Source organism: Pseudoliparis swirei, chromosome 22 (genome assembly GCF_029220125.1).
Source record: "Pseudoliparis swirei isolate HS2019 ecotype Mariana Trench chromosome 22, NWPU_hadal_v1, whole genome shotgun sequence".
Taxonomy (NCBI): domain Eukaryota; kingdom Metazoa; phylum Chordata; class Actinopteri; order Perciformes; family Liparidae; genus Pseudoliparis; species Pseudoliparis swirei.
The window spans coordinates 23,431,257-23,454,235 of NC_079409.1; the positions used below are offsets into that span (position 1 = coordinate 23,431,257).

The window sequence follows — 22,979 nt, forward strand, 5'->3', positions numbered from 1 at the left end:
TCCTCAGTTACCATGTGCTATATAAATATATATATAAACATATTCACGACCGTTCAAAAGTTTAGGGTCACTAGAAATGTCCTTATTTTCCAAAGCACAGTTTTTTTAGATAACATTAAATGAATCATAAACACTCTCTCCATAGTTAATGTGTCGATGACTATTCTCTGGTGTGAATGAAGTCTCTACAGAGGTGTGTGGAGGCCCATCTCCAGTGTTCTAATGGTACATTGTGTTATCGCCTTAGAAGACTAGCGGAGGGGTAGAAAACCCTTGAAACCCTTTTTATGTGAGCGCAGCTGAAAACAGTTATGCTGCTGAGAGAAGCTAAATAAATTCACCAAAAATATGTTGATCTTAGAGCAGCTCATGCTGGCGCTGTCTGGCCACACACACACACACACACTCACAGACCCACCCACACACACACACACACACACTCACACACAGACACACACACACACACACACACACACACACACACACACACACACACACACACACACACACACACACACACACACACACACACACACACACACACACACACACACACACACACACACACACACACACACACACACACACACACACACACAGACACAGACACAGACCCACCCACACCCACACAGCCTTTAATTGGCCTTGGGAGGCTACTTTAAAGCAGCATCTGTGGTTTAACGCAGCTCAGGCTCGTCTGTTTACTTGTTGGCACGTTGGATCAACAGTAAGTCAACATGTGGGCGGAGCCAACATGTGGGCGGAGCCAGGACGAATCTCTGTTCGTCTCTCTGTTCGTCTCTCTCCTCGTCTGCCCTCTCCCTCTCCTCGCCTCTGTGTCTGCCTCTGTTCGTCTCTCCTCGCTCTCTGTTCGCCTCTCCTCGCCTCTCGCCTCTGTCGCCTCTCTCTTCGCCTCTCTGCCTCTCCTCGCCTCTCTCTCCCTCGCCTCTCCTCGCCCTCTGTTCGCCTCTCCTCGTCTCTCCTCTCCTCGTCTCTGTTCTCTCCTCGTCTCTGTTCGCCTCTCTCGTCTCCTCCTGCCCTCTGTCCTCGCCTCTCCTCGTCTCTCTGCCTCGTCTCTCTGTCTGCCTCTCTCGTCTCTCTCCTCGCCTCTGTCGCCTCTCTGCCTCTGTCTGCCTCTCCTCGCCTCCGCCTCTGTCTCTCCCTCGTCTCTCTCCTCTCTCTCTCCTCGCCTCTGTCGTCTCTCCTGTCTGCCTCTGTCCTCTCTGTCTCTCCTCTCTCTCTGCCTCCTCGTCTCTCTGTTCGCCTCTCCTCGCCTCTGTCTGTCTCTCCTCGCCTCTGTTCGCCTCTCCTCGCCTCTCTGCCTCTCTCGCCCTCTCTGCCTCCTGCCTCTGTCTCTCTGCCTCTCTCGCCTCCTCGCCTCTGTCTGCCTCTCTCCTCGCCTCTGTCTGTCTCTCTCCTCGCCTCTCTCTGTCTGCCTCTGTCTGCCCTCTCCTCGCCTCTCCTCTCTCCTCGTTGTCTCCTGCCTCTCCCTCTGTCTGCCTCTCTCCTCTCTCTCCTGCCTCCTCGCCTCTCCTCGCCTCTCCTCGCCTCTGTTCGTCTCTCTGCTCTCTGTCTCCTCCCTCGTCTCTCTGGTCTCTCCTCGCCTCTGTCTCTCCTGCCTCTGTTCGCCTCTGTCTCCTCTCCTCGTCTCTCTGTTCGTCTCTGCTCTCTCCCTCGCCTCTCCTCGTCTCTCTGTTCGTCTCTCTCCTCGTCTCTCTCCTCGTCTCTCTCCTCGTCTCTCTGTTCGTCTCTCCTCGTCTCTCTCCTCGTCTCTCTGTTCGTCTCTCCTCGCCTCTCTCTGTCTGTCTCTCTCCTCGCCTCTCTCTGTCTCTCCTCGCCTCTGTCTCCTCCTCTCTGTTCTCTGTCTCTCTGCCTCGTCTCTCTGCCTCTCGCCTCTGTTCGCCTCTCTGCCTCTCTCTGCCTCTCCTCGCCTCTCCTCGTCTCTCTGTTCGCCCTCTCCTCGCCTCTCTCCTCGTCTCTGCCTCTCCTCCCCCGTCTCTCTCCTCGTCTCTCTCCTCGTCTCTCTCTGTCTCTCTCCTCTCCTCTCTGTCTCTGTTCGCCCTCTCCTCGCCTCTGTTCGCCTCTCTCCTCGTCTCTCTCCTCGCCTCTCCCGCCTCTGCCTCCTGCCTCTGCTCTCTCTCTGTCTCTCTGTTCGCCTCTCTCCTCGTCTCTGTTCGCTCTCTCCTCGCCTCTCCTCGCCTCTGTTCGCCTCTGTTCGCCTCCTCGCCTCTCTCTCTGTTCTCTCTCTGCGTCTCTCTCGCCTCTCTCGCCTCTGTTCGCCTCTCTGCCTCTGTCTGCCTCTCCCTCTCTCTGTTCTCTCCTCCTCCTCTCCCTCGCCTCTGTTCGTCTCTCTCCGTCTCTCTCCTGCCTCTCTCTCTGTTCGTCTCTCTCCTCCTCTCTGTTCGCCTCTCCTCGTCTCTCTGTTCGCCTCTCTCTCGCCTCTCCTCGCCCTCCTCGCCTCTGTCTGCCTCTCCTCGCCTCTGTTCGTCTCTCCTCGTCTCTCTCCTCGTCTCTCTGTTCGTCTCTCTCCTCGTCTCTCCTCGTCTCTCTGCCTCTCTGTCGCCTCTCTCTGTTCTCTCTCCTCGTCTCTCTCCTCGCCTCTCCTCGCCTCTCTGTTCGTCTCTCTCCTCGCTCTCTCTCCTCGCCTCTGCCTCTCCTCTGTCTCTCTGCTCTCCTCTGTTCGTCTCTCTGTTGCCTCTCCTCGCCTCTGTTCGTCTCTCTCCTCGCCTCTCTCTGTCTCGCTCTCCTCTCTGTTCCTCTCGCCTCTCTGCCTCCTCTCCTCGCCTCTGTTCGCTCTCTGTTCCTCTCTCGTCTCTCTCTCGTCTCTCTGCCTCTCTGCTCTCTCTCGCCTCTGTCTGTCTCTCTCCTCGCCTCTCTCGCCTCTCCTCTGTCTGCCTCTCCTCTGCTCTCTGTCTGCTCTCTCCTCGTCTCTCTGTTCGTCTCTCTCCTCGTCTCTCCTCGTCTCTCTGTTCGTCTCTCTCCTCGTCTCTCTCCTCGTCTCTCTGTTCGTCTCTCCTCGTCTCTCTCTGCTCTGTCTGCCTCTCTGCCTCTGCTCGCCTCTGTTCGTCTCTCTGTCTCTCTCCTCGCCTCTGTTCGTCTCTCTGTCCCCTCTCTCCCTCGTCTCTCTCCTCGCTCTCTGTCTGCCTCTCCTCGTCTCTCTCTCGCCTCTGTTCTGCTCTCTCCTCGCCTCTCTGCCTCTCCTCGCCTCTCCTCGCCTCTCTCCTCGCCTCTCCCTCTCGCCTCTGTCTGCCTCCTCCTCTCTGTTCTCTCTCCTCGCCTCTGTTCGCCTCTGTTCGTCTCTCTCCTCGCCTCTGTTCGCCTCTGTCTGCCTCTCTCCCTCTCCTGTCTCTCCCTCGCCTCTGTCCTCCTCGTCTCTCTCCTCGCCTCTCTGTTCGCCTCTCTCCTCGCCTCTCTCCTCGCTCTCCTCGCCTCTCTCCTCCCTCTGTCTGTCTCTCTCCTCGTCTCTCTCTCGCCTCTCCTCTCTGTCTGCCTCCTCGCCTCTGTTCGTCTCTCCTCGCCTCTCTCTCGCCTCTGTCTGCCTCTGTTCGCCTCTCCTCGCCTCTCTGTCGCCTCTGTTCCCTCTCTCCTCGCCTCTGTTCGCCTCTCTCCTGCCTCTGTTCGCCTCTCCTCGCTCTCTGCCTCTCTCTCCTCGCCTCTGTTCGCCCTCTCCTCGCCTCTCCTCGCCTCTCTCTGTCTCTCTCTCTGTCTCTCTCTCCTCGTCTCTGCTCGCCTCTCCTCGCCTCTGTTCTGCTCTCTCCTCGCCTCTCTCTCGCTCTCTGTTCTCTCCTCGCCTCTGTTCGCCTCTGCTCGCCTCTCTCCTCGCCTCTCCTCGCCTCTGTTCTGCCTCTCCTCGCCTCTCTCGCCTCTTCTGCCTCTGTCTGCTCTCTCCTCGCCTCTGTTCGCCTCTCCTCGCCTCTGTCTGCCTCTGTCTGCTCTCCTCGCCCTCTCCTCGCCTCTGTTCGCCTCTGTTCGCTCTCTCCTCGCCTCTGTTCGCCTCTGTCTGCCTCTGTCTGCCTCTCCTCGCCTCTGTTCGCCCTCTGTTCGCCTCTGTTCGCCTCTCCTCGCCCTCTGTTCGCCTCTGTTCGCCTCTCTCGCCTCTCCTCGCCTCCTCGTCTCTCTGTTCGTCTCTCTCCTCGTCTCTCTGTTCGTCTCTCTGTTCGTCTCTCTCCTCGTCTCTCTGTTCGTCTCTCTCCTCGTCTCTCTCCTCGTCTCTCTCCTCGTCTCTCTGTTCGTCTCTCTCCTCGTCTCTCTGTTCGTCTCTCTCCTCGTCTCTCTCCTCGTCTCTCTGTTCGTCTCTCTGTTCGTCTCTCTGCTCGTCTCTCTCCTCGTCTCTCTCCTCGTCTCTCTGCTCATCCCTGAGCATTTGGCAGTAAACTCGGATGAACCTTGAAATGTTCCGCACTCACCGGCTCGGACTATTTGCTGGCTGGCACGAGGCCCACCTTCAATGTCTCCCCTCTTCCTCATCAGTTCCTCGGCTTCCCACGGTGGAGGTGAGCCTCCGTGAGGCCGAGTGCATGGACACATGTTTGGGTAGCAGCGTGTGAGGAAGAGGCTGTCGACCTGTCCATGTGTGTGAATGTGGTGTCTGTGCATGTCTGCATATTTAAGCAGGTTCACATGCACTGCATGCGTCAGAGTTCTGTGGGTTCTGAGCCAAAGACCCGTGGAGGCTCTGCTTCCTCCAGGAGACGGTCCACACGCAGAGACCACACACTCGACAGCTGCTGGGTCACTACCCAATTCTTGTTTTTTGTCTTTGTTGAAAATGAACCAGATTGGTGGTTGCTGTCGTTTCGACTGTTACGCAACATCCGGTAGGGTGACATCACTTACTGAGAATGTTGCTCACACCAACAGATATTGATTGTAAGGGGTTGAAATCCTTCCATCCCACCTCCAGCACATATGGCATCAGACACTCTGCAGGACTCTGAGAGTGAACTGTAGGTAGAGAGGCGTAGGCTCCTGGACGTATTCACATAACTCTGTGTTCCCATTGGTCGAATCGAGCAGACGAGCGCTCATGTGACCCGTTGTGGTCTTGTTGGTGAGCTCCTCTTGTCTGAGGCATGGAGACCAGAGCAGCTGGATGCTTTGAGTGGCAGACATTAGGAGAAGGAACGAGGAGGGAGGAAACAACAATAAAAAAGACCCAACCGCGTTTGTGCACCGGCTCCATCTGTGTGTGTGTGTGTGTGTGTGTGTGTGTGTGTTGGAGGATGACGGCGCTTACCAACACATGTGGGCACCGTGCCGTTCCACTGGGCCAGGGCGCCGGGCACGGCCTCACACCTGATGGCGGTGGCGCCGTGCAGCGTGTAGCCCGGGCTGCACTCGAACAGAACCACCATGCCGGCGCCGAAGTCGTTCCCCAGACGCTTCCCGGAGCGAGGCTCGGGCACCGAGCTGCACTGAGAGGCGCTGGTCCGGGGGACGGCTAGGGAGGAAGGGGAGGAAGGAGCGTGAGAGGAGGAGAGATATAGAGCGGCGGGCGGGTGAGGGGGGAGGGGGGGGGGCACCAGGAGGAACAGGAGCAGTCGGGTGGATCTCCTGCGCCTCATTAGTTTCCACACCATCCGGCTCAGCCGGGCCCGTCCACCGCCACTGATGTGAGGAGGGCTGCTTGCTTGCTTGCTTGTTTTTAAAGCAGCAAACACACTGACTGCACCAAATGAGCTCCACCTGAGCCCCTGGAGAGCACCAGCACTCACCTTGGTACACAAAGTGGAACCCTTTGGCGGTTTCTGTTCCATTGGTGGTGAACGTGAGCGTTATCTTGTTCCCCGAGCTCAGCGGGAGCGTCTCCCCTGAGGCGTGAGACAGAGGACACGGCGTTAGTCTGTTACTGGTCACAACACACAGGGACACGTGAGGACAGGTGAGGACACATGAGGACACACAGAGACAAGTGAGGACAGGTGAGGACACATGAGGACAGGTGAGGACACATGAGGACACGAGGATAGGTGAGGACACATGAGGACAGGTGAGGACACATGAGGACAGGTGAGGACACATGAGGACAGGTGAGGACACATTAGGACACATGAGGACAGGTGAGGACACGAGGACAGGTGAGGACACATGAGGACACACAGAGACAAGTGAGGACACATGAGGACACATGAGGACACATTAGGACACACGAGGACAGGTGAGGACACATGAGGACAGGTGAGGACACATGAGGACACACAGAGACAAGTGAGGACAGGTGAGGACACATGAGGACAGGTGAGGACACATGAGGACACACAGAGACAAGTGAGGACAGGTGAGGACACGAGAGGACAGGTGAGGACACGAGAGGACAGGTGAGGACACATGAGGACACATGAGGACACGAGGATAGGTGAGGACACATGAGGACAGGTGAGGACAGGTGAGGACACATGAGGACAGGTGAGGACACATGAGGAGCATGTGAGGACAGGTGAGGACACATGGAGACACGTGAGGACAGGTGAGGACACATGGAGACACATGGAGACACGTGGGGACAGGTGAGGACACATGGAGACACGTGAGGACACATGGAGACAGGTGAGGACACGTGAGGACACATGGAGACACGTGGGGACAGGTGAGGACACATGAGGACACATGGAGACACGTGAGGACAGGTGAGGACACATGGAGACACGTGAGGACACATGGAGACACGTGAGGACAGGTGAGGACACATGGAGACACGTGAGGACAGGTGAGGACACATGAGGACAGGTGAGGACACATGGAGACACTTGAGGACACGTGAGGACACATGGAGACACGTGAGGACACATGGAGACACGTGAGGACAGGTGAGGACACATGGAGACACGTGAGGACACATGGAGACAGGTGAGGACACGTGAGGACACGTGAGGACAGGTGAGGACACATGGAGACACGTGAGGACACATGGAGACACGTGAGGACAGGTGAGGACACATGGAGACACGTGAGGACAGGTGAGGACACATGGAGACACGTGAGGACACATGGAGACACGTGAGGACAGGTGAGGACACATGGAGACACGTGAGGACACATGGAGACACGTGGGGACAGGTGAGGACACATGGAGACACGTGAGGACACATGGAGACACGTGAGGACACATGGAGACACGTGAGGACAGGTGAGGACACATGGAGACACGTGAGGACACGTGAGGACACATGGAGACACGTGAGGACACATGGAGACACTTGAGGACACATGGAGACACGTGAGGACAGGTGAGGACACATGGAGACACGTGAGGACACATGGAGACACGTGAGGACACATGGAGACACGTGAGGACACATGGAGACACTTGAGGACACATGGAGACACGTGAGGACAGGTGAGGACACATGGAGACACGTGAGGACACATGGAGACACGTGAGGACACATGGAGACACGTGAGGACACATGGAGACACGTGAGGACACATGGAGACACTTGAGGACACATGGAGACACGTGAGGACACATGAAGAGACATGGAGACACATGGAGACACATGGAGACATGAGGACACAGGAGACACGTGAGGACAGAGGAGACACGTGAGGACAGAGGACACAGGAGGAGACACGTGAGGACAGAGGAGACACGTGAGGACACATGGAGACACGTGGAGACAGGTGAGGACACATGGAGACACGTGAGGACACATGGAGACACGTGAGGACACATGGAGACATGTGAGGACAGGTGAGGACACATGGAGACACTTGAGGACACGTGAGGACACATGGAGACACGTGAGGACAGGTGGAGACACTTGAGGACACGTGAGGACACATGGAGACACGTGAGGACACATGGAGACACGTGAGGACACATGGAGACAGGTGAGGACACATGGAGACACGTGAGGACACATGGAGACACGTGAGGACAGGTGAGGACACATGGAGACACTTGAGGACACGTGAGGACACATGGAGACACGTGAGGACAGGTGAGGACACATGGAGACACGTGAGGACACGTGAGGACACATGGAGACACGTGGGGACAGGTGAGGACACATGGAGACACGTGGGGACAGGTGAGGACACATGGAGACACGTGAGGACACATGGAGACACGTGAGGACAGGTGAGGACACATGGAGACACGTGAGGACACATGGAGACACGTGAGGACACATGGAGACACGTGAGGACACATGGAGACACGTGAGGACACATGAGGACACATGGAGACACGTGAGGACACATGGAGACATGTGAGGACAGGTGAGGACACATGGAGACACTTGAGGACACGTGAGGACACATGGAGACACGTGAGGACAGGTGAGGACACATGGAGACACGTGAGGACACATGGAGACACGTGAGGACAGGTGAGGACACATGGAGACACGTGAGGACACATGGAGACACGTGAGGACACATGGAGACATGTGAGGACAGGTGAGGACACGTGGAGACACATGGAGACACGTGAGGACACATGGAGACACGTGGGGACAGGTGAGGACACATGGAGACACGTGGGGACAGGTGAGGACACATGGAGACACGTGAGGACAGGTGAGGACACATGGAGACACGTGAGGACAGGTGAGGACACATGGAGACACGTGAGGACACATGGAGACACGTGAGGACACATGGAGACACGTGAGGACACATGGAGACATGTGAGGACAGGTGAGGACACATGGAGACACTTGAGGACACATGGGGACACTTGAGGACACGTGAGGACACATGGGGACACATGGAGACACGTGAGGACAGGTGAGGACACATGGAGACACGTGAGGACACATGGAGACACATGAGGACACATGGAGACACGTGAGGACAGGTGAACTAATGCTGCGTGAAGAAGTAACACATGAACTCAGCTCCGTGTAGCATGTGGTTTAAGTGTCTTCACGTCCGATTCATTAAAACAGACGCTTTGCTTTTGTTATTCTAATTACGGATCTCAGGAGTTTATGTAATTGTAATGAGAATATATTATGTATCATCATTGTGTTTCATTATATGATCATAACACAATGAAGGGAAGCGGGAAGCAATGTTTATCTGTAGCAGAACTAAAGCTGCAGGATTTGAGGTTTGTAATTATTTTCTGATTTTAATTGAGCTGAAAGAGCTTTTGACTTGGAGAACGACTCGTACCTGTAAACTGGAGCGTCAACATTCAGACGAGGCGTTTCTACCTGAGTGCGATCCATAGATGGAGGAGAGAAGAGCCGACTCTGGAGAGGAGCCGTCGTGGATCTCGACCACGTCGTTGGTCAAAGTCTGGAACACCACAAACTGCCCGAACAGCACTGCAGAGAGGAGGAGCAACGTCAGCCCCGCTAGCTGGAGCCGGAGGGAAGTCATATACATAGAATGAAAATAAAGTAATGATCCTTTGAATCTTTGAGGAGTCGGGCACACAGAGGTTAATGTTGTTTGGACTGGAACATTCCGGGGGGGGCATCCCATCCAATTTGCATGCGCCCCTCCCAAGACGGTCGTGAAAACACTTAAACTTTAAAGGAAATCCGATCGGCAGACTTTATGGCCGACGCTCTGATATCCACTTGATTACAAATGATGCGTGTGAGACCTTTTAAAATATCACGGAGCCGGAGTTTAGACGTTTTTGAGGCACATTTACCAGAAGAATGTCAGATAAGAAAGGCGTTATGAAATGTGACCTCTGCGTCTAATCCAGTCTCAGCATTAGGAGCGGATGTAAAGCGCCGGGAGAGCAACCGGAGCGCCGGCGTGTCGCTCAAGGACGCTCCGACACGCCGACAGAGCGACCAGAGATGAGAGGAACGAGCCGCGGACGCCCTGCTTAGACTAAACCAGAACCTCACAGGGAAACACTGACAGACGAGTCGCACACAACACATCAGAAGGACGAACATTTCATAATATGACTTTCATGTACTGCTGAGAGAGAGATAGGGTGGGCTTCATGTCCACAGATAAGTCGTAATGTTTTTTATGTCAATGTCCCTCGTGTGTTTACACGGGCCGCCTGCACGACTCGCGGGCCGCCTGCACGACTCGCGGGCCGCCTGCACGACTCGCGGGCCGCCTGCACGACTCGCGGGCCGCGTGGCACTGAGCGGTATCACAGGTATCAGAACCATCAGGGACTGATTTGTGAGGACGAGGTTAAACTGATGTTCAACCTCTAAAAGGACCATGAAGTCTCACTGAGTCCCACCGCTCCAGTGTGTGAGGCGGTGAGAGAGGAGTTCATTTCAAAGCATCACAGTTGGTATGAGCGCCATCACAGCGCGAGCACAGAGATAACGTTTGTGTGAACACGCCCACCTTCTGACGAGAGGGTTAGTCTGAGGAACTCTTCCTACAGGACAAGAGCTCGTCTCACGCGGAGCTTCATCAAACCTGTGTTATCAGTTCGTAAATAGACTGAACAAATACAAAGTCTCTTCTATTAATTTAGTCTTGATAATAAAGTCCCAGCCGAGTGAAGCCGGCGTAGCTGCATGTTCCTATAATCAGCTGCGTCTAAAAGCCTCGAGGCAAAGCACCCGCCACACAAGACCCGGCGGACGAGATCACAACACTGGAATGAAGAAACACCAGGAGCGGAGGTCATGGCTCGAGGTCATGGCTCGAGGTTGAACTGTCAGCGAATCTTTGTGCTCCTATGAATTATGGAGCAGCGTTCCCATCATCGCCGCCTCATGGCCACTAGGGGCAGCGGGCCGGACCACAAGGAGACCGGCCCATATGGACGAGGGAGGGGGGGGGGGGGGCTCACTTCTGACTCGACGTGAGACAGATCGAACACACAGCAGCCAAACACTGACGAAGCAAAACACACACACACACAGGGTGATCACAGAGCAGGCGGACCTGTAGCGGTATCGGGAGGAGAGAAGGCCCACAGCTGAATAAGGATGATGTCTCCCCTTGGGGACAGCTCACTGCTGTGGCATTAGCTTAGCATAACACACACACACACACACACACACACACACACACACACACACACACACACACACACACACACACACACACACACACACACACACACACACACACACACACACACACACACACACACACACACACACACACACACACACACACACACACACACACACACACACACACACACGTCTGCCTCTAATCCACAGCCAGCCATGCGTGGCTCCAATCTGCTCCTTTGCTGTAATCACGTTCAGATATTAAGTCAATAAATCATTGTAAACTTGTTCCCTAAGTTCTGCTGATGAGTCTCTTTGTCCTCGGGCCTCGCCAGGCTGCTGCTGCAGACGGCTTCTTCTGCAGCTTGAATCATCCCAAGCTTCCACCTCTCTGCTATGCTAACACGCCTGCTGGCCGCACACAACTTCATGAAACAATAAGTTGTTCCAGGATCCTCCTCCTCCCGCGGGATCATCCACTTTGAGGAACCTGAGGCTGTGACGTTTCTACGACCGTTGGCGGCTTCTGGAGGTTTTAAATGAATCGTGATTAAAGGCATCACGTCCGTGTGATGGAACAGCAGTAGAGTGTCAGTAGAGTGACAGTAGAGTGTCAGTAGAGAGACAGAAGAGTGTCAGTAGAGTGACAGTAGAGTGTCAGTAGAGTGACAGTAGAGTGTCAGTAGTGACAGTAGAGTGTCAGTAGTGTCAGTAGAGTGTCAGTAGAGTGTCAGTAGTGACAGTAGAGTGTCAGTAGAGTGTCAGTAGTGACAGTAGAGTGACAGTAGTGTCAGTAGAGTGTCAGTAGTGACAGTAGAGTGTCAGTAGTGACAGTAGAGTGACAGTAGAGTGTCAGTAGAGTGACAGTAGTGTCAGTAGAGTGTCAGTAGTGACAGTAGAGTGACAGTAGTGTCAGTAGAGTGTCAGTAGTGACAGTAGAGTGACAGTAGAGTGTCAGTAGAGTGACAGTAGAGTGTCAGTAGTGTCAGTAGAGTGACAGTAGAGTGTCAGTAGAGTGTCAGTAGAGTGACAGTAGAGTGTCAGTAGAGTGACAGTAGTGACAGTAGAGTGTCAGTAGAGTGTCAGTAGTGACAGTAGAGTGTCAGTAGAGTGTCAGTAGTGACAGTAGAGTGACAGTAGTGACAGTAGAGTGACAGTAGAGTGTCAGTAGAGTGACAGTAGAGTGACAGTAGAGTGTCAGTAGAGTGACAGTAGTGTCAGTAGAGTGTCAGTAGTGACAGTAGAGTGTCAGTAGAGTGACAGTAGTGACAGTAGTGACAGTAGAGTGACAGTAGAGTGTCAGTAGAGTGACAGTAGTGATAGTAGAGTGTCAGTAGAGTGACAGTAGTGTCAGTAGTGACAGTAGAGTGACAGTAGAGTGTCAGTAGAGTGACAGTAGAGTGACAGTAGAGTGTCAGTAGTGACAGTAGAGTGACAGTAGAGTGTCAGTAGAGTGACAGTAGAGTGACAGTAGAGTGACAGTAGAGTGACAGTAGAGTGTCCGTAGAGTGACAGTAGAGTCAGTAGAGGACAGTAGAGGACAGTAGAGCACAGTAGAGGACAGTAGAGTTCAGTAGAGGACAGTAGAGTTCAGTAGAGTTCAGTAGAGTTCAGTAGAGGACAGTAGAGTTCAGTAGAGGACAGTAGAGTTCAGTAGAGGACAGTAGAGTTCAGTAGAGGACAGTAGAGAGACAGAAGAGTGTCAGTAGAGTGTCAGAGTGTCAGAGAGACAGTAGAGTGTCAGTAGTGTCAGTAGAGAGACAGTAGAGTGTCAGTAGAGAGACAGTAGTGTGTCAGTAGAGTCAGTAGAGAGTCAGTAGAGACAGTAGAGTGTCAGTAGAGTGTCAGTAGAGAGACAGTAGAGTGTCAGTAGAGTGACAATAGAGTGACAGTAGAGAGACAGTAGTGACAGTAGAGTGTCAATAGTGACAGTAGAGTGACAGTAGAGTGTCAGTAGAGTGTCAGTAGTGACAGTAGAGTGTCAGTAGTGACAGTAGAGTGACAGTAGAGTGTCAGTAGAGTGACAGTAGAGTGTCAGTAGTGTCAGTAGTGACAGTAGAGTGACAGTAGTGACAGTAGAGTGACAGTAGTGTCAGTAGAGTGTCAGTAGTGACAGTAGAGTGTCAGTAGAGTGTCAGTAGAGTGTCAGTAGTGACAGTAGTGACAGTATAGTGACAGTAGTGTCAGTAGAGTGACAGTAGAGTGTCAGTAGAGTGACAGTAGAGTGTCAGTAGAGTGTCAGTAGTGACAGTAGAGTGACAGTAGTGTCAGTAGTGTCAGTAGAGTGACAGTAGAGTGTCAGTAGAGTGACAGTAGTGACAGTAGAGTGACAGTAGAGTGTCAGTAGAGTGACAGTAGAGTGTCAGTAGAGTGACAGTGACAGTAGTGACAGTAGAGTGTCCGTAGAGTGACAGTAGAGTGACAGTAGTGACAGTAGAGTGACAGTAGAGTGACAGTAGAGTGACAGTAGAGTGTCAGTAGTGACAGTAGAGTGTCAGTAGTGACAGTAGGTGTCAGTAGAGTGTCAGTAGAGACAGTAGAGTGTCAGTAGAGTAGAGAGACAGTAGAGTGTCAGTGAGACAGTGAGTCAGTAGACAGTGAGACAGTAGAGTGTCAGTAGAGAGACAGTAGAGTGTCAGTAGAGAGACAGTAGAGTGTCAGTAGAGTGTCAGTAGAGAGACAGTAGAGTGTCAGTAGAGTGACAATAGAGTGACAGTAGAGAGACAGTAGTGTCAGTAGAGTGACAGTAGAGTGTCAGTAGAGTGTCAGTAGAGTGACAGTAGAGTGTCAGTAGAGTGTCAGTAGAGTGACAGTAGAGTGACAGTAGAGTGTCAGTAGAGTGTCAGTAGTGACAGTAGAGTGACAGTAGAGTGTCAGTAGAGTGACAGTAGAGTGTCAGTAGTGTCAGTAGAGTGACAGTAGAGTGTCAGTAGAGTGTCAGTAGAGTGACAGTAGAGTGTCAGTAGAGTGACAGTAGTGATAGTAGAGTGTCAGTAGAGTGACAGTAGTGTCAGTAGAGTGTCAGTAGTGACAGTAGAGTGACAGTAGTGACAGTAGAGTGACAGTAGAGTGTCCGTAGAGTGACAATAGAGTGACAGTAGAGTGACAGTAGTGACAGTAGAGTGTCAGTAGAGTGACAGTAGAGTGACAGTAGAGTGACAGTAGAGTGACAGTAGAGTGACAGTAGAGTGTCAGTAGAGTGACAGTAGAGTGACAGTAGTGACAGTAGAGTGTCAGTAGAGTGACAGTAGAGTGTCAGTAGAGTGACAGTAGTGACAGTAGAGTGACAGTAGTGTCAGTAGAGTCAGTAGAGTAGAGAGACAGTAGTGTCAGTAGAGAGACAGTAGAGTGTCAGTAGAGAGACAGTAGAGTGTCAGTAGTGTCAGTAGAGAGACAGTAGAGTGTCAGTAGAGAGACAGTAGTGTCAGTAGAGTGTCAGTAGACAGTAGAGTGTCAGTAGAGAGACAGTAGAGTGTCAGTAGAGAGACAGTAGTGTCAGTAGAGAGTCAGTAGAGACAGTAGAGTGTCAGTAGAGAGACAGTAGAGTGTCAGTAGTGTGTCAGTAGTGTCAGTAGAGAGACAGTAGAGTGTCAGTAGAGAGACAGTAGAGTGTCAGTAGAGTGTCAGTAGAGAGACAGTAGAGTGTCAGTAGAGAGACAGTAGTGTGTCAGTAGAGAGTCAGTAGAGACAGTAGAGTGTCAGTAGAGAGACAGTAGTGTCAGTAGTGACAGTAGAGTGACAGTAGAGTGTCAGTAGAGTGAGTGACAGTAGAGTGACAGTAGAGTGTCAGTAGAGTGTCAGTAGAGTGACAGTAGAGTGTCAGTAGAGTGTCAGTAGAGTGACAGTAGAGTGTCAGTAGAGTGACAGTAGAGTGTCAGTAGAGTGTCAGTAGTGACAGTAGAGTGTCAGTAGAGTGACAGTAGAGTGACAGTAGAGTGTCAGTAGAGTGACAGTAGTGATAGTAGAGTGTCAGTAGAGTGACAGTAGAGTGTCAGTAGTGACAGTAGAGTGACAGTAGTGACAGTAGAGTGACAATAGAGTGACAGTAGAGTGACAGTAGAGTGACAGTAGTGACAGTAGAGTGTCAGTAGTGACAGTAGAGTGACAGTAGTGACAGTAGAGTGACAATAGAGTGACAGTAGAGAGACAGTAGTGTCAGTAGAGTGTCAGTAGACAGTAGAGTGTCAGTAGAGAGACAGTAGAGTGTCAGTAGAGAGACAGTAGTGTCAGTAGAGAGACAGTAGAGTGTCAGTAGAGAGACAGTAGAGTGTCAGTAGAGTGACAGTAGAGTGTCAGTAGAGTGTCAGTAGAGAGACATTAGTGTGTCAGTAGAGAGTCAGTAGAGACAGTAGAGTGTCAGTAGAGAGACAGTAGAGTGTCAGTAGAGTGTCAGTAGAGAGACAGTAGAGTGTCAGTAGAGTGACAATAGAGTGACAGTAGAGTGACAGTAGAGAGACAGTAGTGTCAGTAGAGTGTCAGTAGACAGTAGAGTGTCAGTAGAGAGACAGTAGAGTGTCAGTAGAGAGACAGTAGTGTCAGTAGAGAGTCAGTAGAGAGACAGTAGAGTGTCAGTAGAGTGTCAGTAGAGTGTCAGTAGAGAGACAGTAGAGTGTCAGTAGAGAGACAGTAGAGACAGTAGAGTGTCAGTAGAGAGACAGTAGACAGTAGAGTGTCAGTAGAGAGACAGTAGAGTGTCAGTAGAGAGACAGTAGAGTGTCAGTAGAGTGTCAGTAGAGAGACAGTAGAGTGTCAGTAGAGTGTCATGTTAGCCCCACGTTACCCCCATGCTAGCCCTATGTTAGCACCACGTTAGCACCATGCTAGCCCTATGTTAGCACCACGTTACCCCCATGCTAGCCCCACATTAGCCCCACATTAGCCCAATGTTAGCCCCACGTTACCCCCATGCTAGCCCTATGTTAGCCCCACATTAGCCCCATGTTAGCTCCATGTTAGCCCACGCTACATGCATCAGGTGTATCAGTTATTTGAATGCATGTTAAATACGATGCCACATATCTTTGAAAATAAATGATTATTATTAATATCTGCGGCAACAAATTTGAGTTTCATCAGTAAAACTAAGAATGAATTTCCTTAGAAACAGAAATGTTCTCCAAACCTTTGTTGCGCCGTAAAGACACAGATCTCCCGCCGTCGTGTTCAGGGTCACATGTGGCCGTCGTGTTCAGGGTCACATGTGGCCGCCGTGTTCAGGGTCACATGTGGCCGTCGTGTTCAGGGTCACATGTGGCCGTCGTGTTCAGGGTCACATGTGGCCGCCGTGTTCAGGGTCACATGTGGCCGTCGTGTTCAGGGTCACATGTGGCCGCCGTGTTCAGGGTCACATGTGGCCGCCGTGTTCAGGGTCACATGTGGCCGCCGTGTTCAGGGTCACATGTGGCCGTCGTGTTCAGGGTCACATGTGGCCGCCGTGTTCAGGGTCACATGTGGCCGTCGTGTTCAGGGTCACATGTGGCCGTGTTCAGGGTCACATGTGGCTGTGTTCAGGGTCACATGTGGCGCCGTGTTCAGGGTCACATGTGGCCGCTGTGTTCAGGGTCACATGTGGCCGCCGTGGTCAGGCTCACATGTGGCCGCTGTTCAGGGTCACATGTGGCCGACGTGTTCAGGGTCACATGTGGCCGCCGTGTTCAGGGTCACATGTGGCCGCCGTGTTCAGGGTCACATGTGGCCGTCGTGTTCAGGGTCACATGTGGCCGCCGTGTTCAGGGTCACATGTGGCCGCCGTGTTCAGGGTCACATGTGGCCGTCGTGTTCAGGGTCACATGTGGCCGTCGTGTTCAGGGTCACATGTGGCCGCCGTGTTCAGGGTCACATGTGGCCGTCGTGTTCAGGGTCACATGTGGCCGTCGTGTTCAGGTCCGGATCGCCTGAACTCGACCTCTTGGCACATGACCTCTCCTCGCCGAGCAGGCGGCGTGTTCATCTCAGACGAGGCGCTCAGGTATCAGGGGGTTAATGAGCGTGAAGCTCCCTCTGCACGCCGTTGTGAAGGGATTTAGTCTCATAGTCGAGCAGCAATAGGGTCTCAACTTCTATTATCCATGAGGAAATAAAGGATTCAGAGATAACACCGAACCCCTGTGTCCCCAGCAACGTGATGCATCAGCCTGCAGCACCCCCCCGTCTGTGTGTGTCTGTGTGTGTGTCTGTGTGTGTCTGTGTCTGTGTGTGTGTCTGTGTGTGTGTGTCTGTGTGTGTGTCTGTGTCTGTGTGTGTCTGTGTGTGTGTGTCTGTGTGTGTCTCTGTGTCTGTGTGTGTCTGTGTCTGTGTGTGTCTCTGTGTCTGTGTGTGTCTGTGTGTGTCTCTGTGTCTGTGTGTGTCTCTGTCTCTGTGTGTGTCTCTGTGTCTGTGTGTGTCTGTGTGTGTCTCTGTGTCTGTGTGTGTCTCTGTGTCTGTGTGTCTCTGTGTCTCTGTGTGTGTCTCTGTGTCTGTGTGTCTCTGTGTCTGTGTGTGTCTCTGTGTCTGTGTGTGTCTCTGTGTATGTGTGTGTCTCTGTGTCTGTGTGTGTCTCTGTCTCTGTGTGTGTGTCTCTGTGTCTGTGTGTGTCTCTGTGTCTGTGTGTATGTGTGTGTCTCTGTCTCTGTGTGTGTCTCTGTGTATGTATGTGTGTGTCTCTGTGTGTGTGTCTCTGTGTCTGTGTGTGTCTCTCTGTGTTTGTGTGTGTCTCTGTGTCTGTGTGTGTCTCTGTGTCTGTGTGTGTCTCTGTGTCTGTGTGTGTCTCTGTCTCTGTGTGTGTCTGTGTGTGTCTCTGTGTCTGTGTGTGTCTCTGTGTCTGTGTGTGTCTCTGTCTCTGTGTGTGTGTCTCTGTGTCTGTGTGTGTCTCTGTGTGTGTGTCTCTGTGTCTGTGTGTGTCTCTGTGTCTGTGTGTGTCTCTGTGTCTGTGTGTCTCTGTGTGTCTCTGTGTATGTGTGTGTCTCTGTATGTGTGTGTCTCTGTGTCTGTATGTGTGTGTCTCTGTATGTGTGTGTCTCTGTGTCTGTATGTGTGTGTCTCTGTGTCTGTGTGTGTCTCTGTCTCTGTGTGTGTCTCTGTCTGTGTGTGTGTCTCTGTCTCTGTGTGTGTCTCTGTCTGTGTGTGTGTCTGTGTCTGTATGTGTGTGTCTCTGTGTCTGTGTGTGTCTGTGTGTGTCTCTGTCTCTGTGTGTGTCTCTGTGTCTGTGTGTGTCTGTCTCTGTGTGTGTCTCTGTGTATGTGTGTGTCTGTCTCTGTGTATGTATGTGTGTGTCTCTGTGTCTGTGTGTGTCTCTGTCTGTGTGTGTCTCTGTGTCTGTGTGTGTCTGTCTCTGTGTCTGTATGTGTGTGTCTCTGTCTCTGTGTGTGTCTCTGTGTCTGTGTGTGTCTGTCTCTGTGTGTCTCTGTGTACATGTGTGTGTCTCTGTGTACATGTGTGTGTCTCTGTGTACATGTGTGTGTCTCTGTGTACATGTGTGTGTCTCTGTGTCTCTGTGTGTCTCTGTCTCTGTGTATGTCTGTGTGTGTCTCTGTGTCTGTGTGTGTCTCTGTCTCTGTGTGTGTCTCTGTGTCTGTGTGTGTCTGTCTCTGTGTGTGTCTCTGTGTATGTATGTGTCTCTGTGTATGTGTGTGTCTGTCTCTGTGTATGTGTGTGTCTCTGTGTCTGTGTGTGTCTCTGTGTGTGTCTGTGTGTCTCTGTGTGTCTCTGTGTCTGTGTGTGTCTGTGTGTCTCTGTGTCTGTGTGTGTCTGTGTGTCTCTGTCTCTGTGTGTGTCTCTGTGTCTGTGTGTGTCTCTGTGTGTGTCTGTGTGTCTCTGTGTGTCTCTGTGTCTGTGTGTGTCTGTGTGTCTCTGTCTCTGTGTGTGTCTCTGTGTCTGTGTGTGTCTGTCTCTGTGTGTGTCTCTGTGTATGTATGTGTCTCTGTGTATGTGTGTGTCTGTCTCTGTGTATGTATGTGTGTGTCTCTGTGTCTGTGTGTGTCTGTGTCTGTGTGTCTCTGTCTCTGTGTGTGTCTCTGTGTCTGTGTGTGTCTCTGTGTCTGTGTGTGTCTCTGTGTATGTGTGTGTCTGTCTCTGTGTGTGTCTCTGTGTATGTATGTGTCTCTGTGTATGTGTGTCTCTGTCTCTGTGTGTGTGTCTGTGTGTCTGTGTGTCTCTGTGTGTGTCTGTGTCTCTGTCTCTGTGTGTGTCTCTGTGTATGTATGTGTGTGTCTCTGTGTATGTGTGTGTCTCTGTGTGTGTCTGTGTGTCTCTGTGTATGTATGTGTGTGTCTCTGTGTGTCTCTGTGTGTGTGTGTCTCTGTCTCTGTGTGTGTGTCTGTGTGTCTGTGTGTCTCTGTGTGTGTCTGTGTGTCTCTGTCTCTGTGTGTGTCTCTGTGTATGTATGTGTGTGTCTCTGTGTATGTGTGTGTCTCTGTCTGTGTGTGTCTGTCTCTGTGTGTGTCTCTGTGTGTGTCTCTGTGTGTGTCTCTGTGTCTGTGTGTGTCTGTGTGTCTCTGTTTTATCCAGGTGTCAGATGATAAAGTTCCTCGTGTTCAGGACGTGTTTCATCTTCTCAGAATATTGCAACCGCCAGTCTCCCTGTTTTATGTAAGGAACGAAGAATAGAGAAATAAAACGAGATGCTAGCCAATGAACGTATTGAAAAGAGGCAAATTATGTTTGTGTGTGTGTGTGCGTGGTTGTGTCTATGTGTGTGTGTGTGTGTCTATGTGTGTGTGTGTGTGGTAACAAGCAGTGCCCGAGGCAAAGGTTGGGCCCCATGAATAATTCATCTCTTTACAGAAGAAGTTATTGTTTGAAATATGACTTCCACCATTACCTCTGACAGAATAATTAAACAATAAAGCAGCAGACAGACGCACGCTGCACCGTAATGACATCCGGGTGGAGCGAGTCCGACACGCAGCGCCACCAGGAGCTCACGGCTCACACACGAATGGAGAGCGTGTTTTATCGACTGCGTGTCGACTGCCAGCTCTTTGTTAATTATCATTTTATGATCATCAACTGGAAAAGAGTTCATAAACGAGACGAGAACATTTGAAATGCACAGAATGTATGAACCCATTTAAATATATAGATAGCACAGAAGCAGAACTCTGGTGGTATGACGGAGGTGATGGAGGGGATGTAGGAGATGGGGGTGATGGAAGGGGTGGAGGAGATGGATGTGATGGAGGGGATGGATGTGATGGAGATAATGGAGATGATGGAGGGGATGGAGATGATGGAGGTGATGGAGGTGATGGATGGGATGGATGGGATGGATGTGATGGAGGGGATGGAGGTGATGGAAGGGATGGAGGAGATCGAGGGGATGTAGGTGATGGGGGTGATGGAAGGGGTGGAGGAGATGGATGTGATGGAGGGGATGGATGTGATGGAGATAATGGAGATGATGGAGGTGATGGATGTGATGGAGGTGATGGATGTGATGGATGTGATGGATGTGATGGATGTGATGGATGTGATGGATGTGATGGAGGTGATGGATGTGATGGATGTGATGAAAGGGATGGAGGGGATGGAGATAATGGAGATGATGGAGGGGATGGAGATGATGGAGGGGATGGAGGTGATGGATGTGATGGAGGTGATGGAAGGGATGGAGATAATGGAGGGGATGGAGATAATGGAGATGATGGAGGGGATGGAGATGATGGAGATAATGGGTGAGTGGGTAGCAGGTCCGTCTTTCAATCAGGGGGTTGGAGGTTCAATCCCCACCCTAGTCGATGTGTCCTTGAGCAAGACACTTAACCCTGAGTTGCTCCCTGTAGCTGCTCTACGGTGAATGAATGTAACAGGATTGTAAGTCGCTTTGGATAAAAGAGTCAGCCAAATGACATGTAATGTAATGTAATGTAATGATGGAGATGATGGAGGTGATGGATGTGATGGAGGGGATGGATGTGATGGAGGTGATGGAGGGGATGGAGATAATGGAGATGATGGAGGGGATGGAGGTGATGGAGATGATGGAGGGGATGGAGATAATGGAGATGATGGAGGTGATGGAAGGGATGGAGGGGATGGAAATAATGGAGATGATGGAGGGGATGGAGATAATGGAGGGGATGGAGGTGATAAGGTGATGGAAGGGATGGAGGGGATGGAGATGATGGAAGGGATGGAGATGATGGAAGGGATGGAGGTGATGGAAGGGATGGAGGTGATGGAGGTGATGGAGGTGATGGAAGGGATGGAGGTGATGGAGGTGATGGAGATGATGGAAGGGATGGAGGGGATGGAGGTGATGGAGATGATGGAGGGGATGAGGTGATGGAAGGGATGGAGGTGATGGAAGGGATGGAGATGATGGAAGGGATGGAGATGATGGAAGGGATGGAGGGGATGGAGGTGATGGAGATGATGGAGGGGATGAGGTGATGGAAGGGATGGAGGTGATGGAAGGGATGGAGATGATGGAAGGGGTGGAGGTGATGGAAGGAATGGAGGTGATGGAGATGATGGAGGTGATGGAAGGGATGGAGGTGATGGAGATGATGGAAGGGGTGGAGGAGATGGAGGTGATGGAAGGGATGGAGGTGATGGAGATGGAGGTGATGGAAGGGATGGAGGTGATGGAAGGGATGGAGGTGATGGAGGTGATGGAAGGGATGGAGGTCTGCCCACAGGAAGAGAACCATTGGGTTTCGTCTGGTTGGCATCAACAACAACAACAACGAGCCAGATGTGAACCGTGTTTGTCTTCAAGTAAACAACGTGTTGCAGCCTCGTTTGTGCAGAACTGCGTCCTCTTGGACGTCTGCAGCTGCTGGTGTTTTGCATGGTTGCATGATTTAATACATGATGATGATCAACGACTCAAACGTATGTTTCATTCCCGTGGCAGCCGAGTGGCAGCCGGGTGGCAGCCGGGTGGCAGCATTGGGGCAGCCGGGTGGCAGCGTTGGGGCAGCGTTGGGGCAGCCGGGTGGCAGCGTTGTGGCAGCCGGGTGGCAGCGTTGGGGCAGCGTTGGGGCAGCCGGGTGGCAGCGTTGGGGCAGCGTTGGGGCAGCCGGGTGGCAGCGTTGGGGCAGCCGGGTGGTAGCGTTGGGGCAGCCGGGTGGCAGCGTTGGGGCAGCCGGGTGGCAGCGTTGGGGCAGCCGGGTGGTAGCGTTGTGGCAGCCGGGTGGTAGCGTTGTGGCAGCCGGGTGGCAGCGTTGGGGCAGCCGGGTGGCAGCGTTGTGGCAGCCGGGTGGTAGCGTTGGGGCAGCCGGGTGGTAGCGTTGTGGCAGCCGGGTGGCAGCGTTGGGGCAGCCGGGTGGTAGCGTTGTGGCAGCCGGGTGGCAGCGTTGGGGCAGCCGGGTGGTAGCGTTGTGGCAGCCGGGTGGCAGCGTTGTGGCAGCCGGGTGGCAGCATTGGGGCAGCCGGGTGGTAGCGTTGTGGCAGCCGGGTGGTAGCGTTGTGGCAGCCGGGTGGCAGCGTTGGGGCAGCCGGGTGGCAGCGTTGGGGCAGCCGGGTGGCAGCGTTGGGGCAGCCGGGTGGCAGCGTTGTGGCAGCGTTGTGGCAGCGTTGTGGCAGCGTTTTGGCAGCTGGGCTCCCGCAGCTCTAACGGGACGCCGGCTACTGAACGGGTCCGACAGCGACAGAGTCCTGCGCTCGCAACATATTTAAAATAATCTGAAGCGTTTGAGGATCAACGTATTAACATCAAGGACCGGCCCTGAAGCCACGGCGTGACAGCCAAGGACATCCGCATTACGCGCCCCTCCCCCTCCCCGTGTGCACAGCCCGAGGTCGCCGGGCCGATGTCAGACATGATATCCTCACTGACCTTTCTCCTGCCCGTTCAACCGGGGAGACATACTGTCTCAAAGGCTTATGGTATGCCGTCGGTCACATAAGGGACAGAGCTGGACAAACACTGCAGATCGTCCCTGGGCGGTTACACGTTTCAATTACCCGTACACACTCACTGACGTGTTATTCCTGCCTCTCGGCTGCTGGCGAGAACACAGAATCTATCTCCGCACCGTTTATCTGGAGGTTCAAAACACGAAAATACTGCACTTCACATACATTACGATACGTATATTAAGTGGGCTCCACTCTGTCCTACAGTGAACAACAGAGCTTCAGAGCTTGTTTTTC

The 22,979-nt window shown here is 52.6% G+C and overlaps 1 protein-coding gene across 1 annotated transcript in view; it reads right to left on the reverse strand.

The window, feature by feature from the left end:
* csmd3a (CUB and Sushi multiple domains 3a) overlaps positions 1 to 22,979 on the reverse strand; it is a 306,306-nt gene that overhangs the window by 120,362 nt on the left and 162,965 nt on the right. Inside the window, exons 32-34 of the mRNA XM_056445250.1 lie at positions 9,162 to 9,275; positions 5,715 to 5,810; positions 5,237 to 5,440 (exon numbers count right to left, since the gene is read on the reverse strand). Of these exons, the coding sequence (XP_056301225.1) occupies positions 5,237 to 5,440; positions 5,715 to 5,810; positions 9,162 to 9,275 (414 nt within the window). The remainder of the gene's footprint in view (positions 1 to 5,236; positions 5,441 to 5,714; positions 5,811 to 9,161; positions 9,276 to 22,979) is intronic.